At 41.4% G+C, this 6336-nt stretch overlaps 1 protein-coding gene across 3 annotated transcripts in view; it reads left to right on the top strand.

Moving 5' to 3' along the window:
• Nucleotides 1–6336, top strand: part of LOC115213895 (cadherin EGF LAG seven-pass G-type receptor 1) — a 233783-nt gene that overhangs the window by 18545 nt on the left and 208902 nt on the right. For all 3 annotated transcript variants that reach the window (XM_029782866.2, XM_036504669.1, XM_029782865.2), the window contains exon 2: nt 3140–3276. In XM_029782866.2, coding sequence (XP_029638726.1) covers nt 3216–3276 — 61 coding nt within the window. In that variant the 5' untranslated portion in view covers nt 3140–3215. The remainder of the gene's footprint in view (nt 1–3139; nt 3277–6336) is intronic.

The following is a 6336-nucleotide window of genomic DNA, read 5'->3' as shown; positions in this document are numbered from 1 at the left end:
GCCGTATTTCGTCTGCCGTTACGTTCTGAGTCCAAATTCCGCCGAGGTCGACTTTGCCTTCATCCTTTCGGGGTCGATAAATAAGTACCAGTTACGCACTGGGATCGATGTAATCGACTTAATCCCTTTGTCTGTCCTTGTTTGTCCTCTCTATGTTTAGCCCCTTGTGGGTAGTAAAAAAATAAATATATATACGTACACACACGCAACACACACACGCACAAAGTTTATATACATGTATATACATAAATATGTACTTTTGCATGCATATGCGCACATAGATATGCAGCACATACAATATGTATGTGTGTGTGTGTTCTTTACACACTAGTGCAGATGTATAAACGCGCCTTTTCTTTTACGCACGCTCACATACACACAGACACCCGCATACGCACACAGACACACACACGCACTACATCCCGTTATCGTTTCACTTGAAATTATTAAATACTACCACCACTACTGCTACTACTACTATACTACTACTTATTATCCTCCTCCTCCTCGTCATCATCATCATCACCTTCGTCATCATCACCATTACTCATATCAAGTATATGTTGTAACTTGATACTAGTTTTCCTGTTATGTAATGACACCGGCCATAATTTTACAATTTTAGGGTAATGGTTAATGGTTGTTCACCAGCACACAATGCTTTCACTCTTTGTCCCTTCCCAGATCCTTCACACACTCACGTATATATATGCGCGCGCACACACACACGTGCGGATGCATACACACACGCATGTAAACGCGCACCGAAGAGCTTGTGGGACGGAACCAGTAAAAGCTGTTGAACGAAAGAGCGGCCTAATTAGCTTGTTGTCTCACTGCACTTTTGTCCTCGTATCGTTCGCTCAATTCTTTTTACCTTTATGGTTACTCTTTTACACTTTTTACTTGTTTCAGTCGTTTGACTGCGGCCATGCTGGAGCACCGCCTTTAGTCGAGAAAATCAACCCCAGGACTTATTCTTTGTAAGCCTTGTACTTATTCTATCGGTCTCTTTTGCCGAACTACTAAGTTACTGGGCGTAAACAACACCAGCATCGGTTGTCAGCGATGTTGGAGGGGTCAAGCACAGACACAAACACACACACCACACACACATACATATATATCATATATATATATATTACATACATACATACGACGGGCTTCTTTCAGTTTCCGTCTACCAAATCCACTCACAAGGCTTTGGTCGGGCCGAGGCTATAGTAGAAGACACTTGCCCAAGATGCCATGCAGTGGGACAGAACCCGGACCCATGTGGTTGGTAAGCAAGCTACTTACCACACAGCCAAAGAAAAGACTTTCGTTTGCAGTTTCGAATTTTGCGAGGACCTTCCTATTGATACTGACCGAAACGGATCTGCGTTGTCTTTCGAAGATGACTTTTCGAGTTGTTAGCTCAACTATACTACCTCGAATGCATTTGAATTAGCGTGTAAATAGCCGAGTATATTCCACAGGCACGAGTGGAATGGTATATCTCCGTCGTTCGACGATGAGGATTCAGCTGTTCGATCAAATGAATTACCTGTTCCTAAATTATCGGGTAAATAGCTCAGCATTGTCACTGACGTCCCTCATTCTCGCTGCCTTCGTCGACGTCCTCTTCGTCATATCTGTGTATTCGCTGCCACACATACTCCAAAATTTTGGACAGTACCATAGGGATTGATTCAAAAAGCCTGATTCCCCGTCACACTACGACTACAAAGTCACAAACTTGCTGGGGTGGGGGTGGGGGGTTCTGTCTTCTATTATAACGACTTCTGTTACGAAGACTTCTACTCAGAAACTAGCATACATTAACCACATTATTCAAATCTTTCACCCTAGAACTACTGCTCCCTAGGTCTTCGTTCCTGCTCGCAATTTACTCGGCTTACATCAGTCTACTAAACTTACTAAACTTCAAACTAAATACCAATCCTATTGTTTTTACCAATCAGAGAAAGAATCATTACCACAGCCACACCTGCACCATTATGATTTTATTCATTTTTAAAATTCTTTTACTTGTTTCAATCATTTGATTGCAGCCATGCTGGAGCACCGCATTTAGTCGAACAAATCGACCCCAGGAACTATTCTTTGTAAGCCTAGTACTTATTCTATCGGTCGTTTTTTTTTTGCAGAACGGCGGGGACGTAAGCACATCAAAATCGGTTGTCAAGCAATGGTGGGGCGACAAACACAGACAGACACACACACACAGACAGACACACACAGACAGACACACACACACACACAGACAGACACACACACACACACACACACACACACACACACACACACACACATATATATATATATATATATATATATACGACGGGCTTCTTTCAGTTTCTGTCTACCAATTCCACTCACAAGACTTTGGTAGGTCCGAGGCTATATAGTAGAAGACACTTGCCCAAAGTACCACGCAGTGGGACTGAACCCGAAACCGTCTGGTTGTGAAATAAACTTCATTTATTTATTTTGGGATCTGGTTTATTTAAAACTAAATTATCTAATGTCTCCTTCTTTGCATTTTATGGTTGTTGTTACTGTTGTGCTTAACCTAGCTCAACTCCCATTTAGTCCATCTTTAGCCAAAGACGTGTGGAGGCGTGTGGCTTAGTGGTTAGGGCATTCGGCTCACGATTGTTAGGTCGTGAGTTCAATTCCCGATGACGCGTTGTGTCCTTGCACAAGACATTTTATTTCACGTTGCTCCAGTCCACTCAGCTAGCAAAAATGAGTTGTACCTGTATTTCAAAGGGCCAGTCTTGTCACACACTGTGTCACACTGAATCTCCCTGAGAACTCCGTTAAGGATACACGTGTCTGTGGAGTGCTCGGTCACTTGCACGTTAATTTCACGAGCAAGCTGTTCCGTTGATCGTATCAGCTGGGACCCTCGTCGTCGTAACCGACGGATTGCTTCTTTAGCAAAAGACGTTCCGGCGATGACTAACTCATCCAAATAATCTCCCAGTTTTTTAAAGACAGTATAATGTTACCTTAGGGTAATTTGGCTACGTTAAGTCTGCCTCAATGGTTTGTTTAAAGATTTGTGGTGTGTGTGTGTGTGTCATAAGTAATGTCAAAAAATAATATTTTTTTTTACCATTTCTACTTACAGACATTTCATCACATTCGGTTCCGTTTATTAATACAACTACTACTACGATTACTACTACTACTACACACCGACAACGATGAAGCTGTGTTTAATAATCACATCATTTGCTGCTCTCTTTAGCACGGTGAACTCTATTGGTAAGTATCCACATACGTCAATGCCTTTATTCATTCTGATTTCATGGACAGAATCATCGCAGAAAAGCTGAATGAATGCGGGTCGTAAACTATACACCATGTATAATTGCGTTCGAATATAGTATTTTCCATTGTGGAGGCGCGTGGCTTAGTGGTTAGGGGGTTGAACTCGTGATCGTAAGGTTGTGGTTTCGATTCCTGGACCGGGCGACGCGTTGTGATTTTGAGCAAAACACTTCATTTCACGTTGCTCCAGTCCACTCAGCTGGCAAAAATGAGTAACGCTATGATGGACTGGCGTCCCGTCCAGCTGGTGAACAGATACGCCGCTGAAACCAGGAAACCGGGCCCATGAGCCTGGCTAGGCTTTAAAAGGGTGCATTTATTTATTTTTATTATTCTACTTTTCGAATATGAAACTCGAAGTAACTCACCCATAACTTTTGTATTTATTGAAAGATATTTCACACTTGCTGAAGTTGGTGTTTCTTTTGTAGATACTATCAACAAACGAATAGTGTATGTGTGTGCGTGTGTGTGCGCGCGCGCGTGTGTGTGTGTGTACGTGGTGTGTATTTGTTGAGGAACTCATTTCGGTCGCTTGTATTTGCAATTGTATTCTATAGTCATTCCCAAACATTCATAACCATTGGTAATCATCAAGCTTTACTCTGCCAGTACCTGTAAGTCTAGCATCCTATTCAGTCTCCTACGTCCAATCACTCGTGAATACGGACCCTATATATATATATATATATATATATATATATATATATATATATACACGCGCACGCACTCATTAGTTCTCTCTCTAGTTTAATGCAGTAAAGTGCTCTCTGATAACCCGTCCTGGTTAAGCAGTCAAATGCATGCAGCCAAAATGGTGAAACGTACGAAGGAACTAATATTCTTTTCTACTCCAGGCCCGAAATTTTGGGGGAGGGGGCCAGTCGATTAGGTCGACCCCAGTACTTGTGTTTCCTCAGGCGCTTATGTAAATATTGTCTCTATAAGTTCAAATCCTCGGCTTCAAGAATATTCTCTCTGTCTGTCGTAGTATGCGTGGCGACGCTATTGAAGATTGTGTGTGGGCGTGTGGATGATGGTGTAGGTGTGTGGTTGATGGTGTGGGTGTGTGGATGATGTTGTGGGTGTGTGGGTGATGGTGTGGGTGTGTGGATGATGGTGTGGGTGCTGGGAAGTGGTCACTGCTAGTGTGGGTTGATGTGGTGTGGGAAACAGTTGCATAATTAAGCGTTCCTTAAAAAATAATGTCCGACCGTACACCTTGTTGACTCCAGTTTTTTTCAATTATATACATCTATAGATAGATAGACAGGTAGCGAGAAAGAAGAGAGAGATTTAGATGCACAGACGATCGTGCACACATATATGCACACACACACACACAGACAAACACAAACACACAAATGCACATACACACACAATTACACACACAATCACCACGCACACAGATGCATACACACACGCGCAAGCACACATACATAGACACATAAGTTGTATATACATAAAAGTGTGTGCGTATGTGTGGTGTGTGTGTGTGTGCGCGCGCGCGCATGTGTGTGTGTGCGTGAGTGTGTGTATATTTGTTTGTTATATGAAATTGATTTTGACCAGGACTGCTCGTTTTAACTTATACATGTACACATGCATACGTACATACATACATGCATACATACATACATACATACATACATACATGCATACATACATACATACATACATACATGCACACGCACACAGTCACATACACATGTACACACACACACATACACACACACATGCACAACCCCGTACTGTCAAAATGACATCCTGATACCAGACGTCAATACACGTAGACCGAGGTCAGGTCTATGGAAAACATGAACTACTTAAAACAATGTCAAATCTAATTCTTCCTATGTTTTCTTTGCCAAAACGAGACCAGCAGCTGATGTCTGACTCAGCAAAAGTACTACAACAACAACTAAAATAACAACTACAACAACACGAATCGCTGCTTCCACAGCTTGGTGCAAGATTGGCGATGTGGTTAAGAAGCTTGCTTCATATTCATGTTGTCATGAGTTCAGTCCCACTGCGTGGCACCTTGGCCAAGTGTCTTCTACTATAGCCTCGGGCCGACCAAAGCCTTGTGAGTAGATTTGGTAGACGGAAACTGAAAGAAGCCCGTCGTATATATGTATATATATATATATCTACATATATATATAATATATATATATATATATATATATATATAATATCAATAATAACAAAGGGTAAAATTAATTAATTAAAAATTAATCAATAATTTCACCAAGTAGAATTCGGTATGAAAAGGGACCATTTTTCGGTAAACTTAAGTAATATTTTATAATTAGGGTTCAGCAAAGATTTGCTTTACCACATACCGAAGTTTAGAAATAGCAGCCAGAGAACCTTAGCTATTTCCTCTACTTTAAAAACAGATTCCCGGACAAAAACAAACTACTCAAAAACAATCCACGCAGGCAGAGAGGAAAAATAACGAAAATCAATCGATATTTGATTACCTATGTAGGCGTTTCGGATTTAGATCGGTATAAAGAATGTAGAATTTATACTTTACTCGGAACACTTTCCTCATCAGCATGGGAATTCACAATATTAAATCCGGAGGCACTGGAAGAATTGAATATACCTCTCCAATTAACAGTATCGGACAGATCATATTTAACGTCCAGTAGCGCCGAATTTAAAATATAAGAATGAGGTTCATCCAGTGCCTCCGGATTTAATATTGTGAATCGAACTCACTACCTCATGATTCTTAGTCCGACGCTCTAACTACTGAGCCATGCACCTTATGCCTCTGTATTTGAGCTTGTCTTCCACCACCGCTTGAGAACACGTGTTGATTTTGTTTAGAACTGGCAGAATAAGTACCAAGCTTGGAAATAGATACTGGGGTCGAGTCATTCCACAAAACTATTCAAAACGGTGCCCCAGCATGGCCGCAATCCAGTAACTAAAACAAGTAAACGACTACAACACCGTTTCAAGAAGACTCTCTTCCTA

Source organism: Octopus sinensis, linkage group LG7 (assembly GCF_006345805.1).
Source record: "Octopus sinensis linkage group LG7, ASM634580v1, whole genome shotgun sequence".
Lineage (NCBI taxonomy): Eukaryota > Metazoa > Mollusca > Cephalopoda > Octopoda > Octopodidae > Octopus > Octopus sinensis.
The sequence above is the reverse complement of the archived record's forward strand: the minus strand, read 5'-3'. Positions and strand labels throughout refer to the sequence as shown.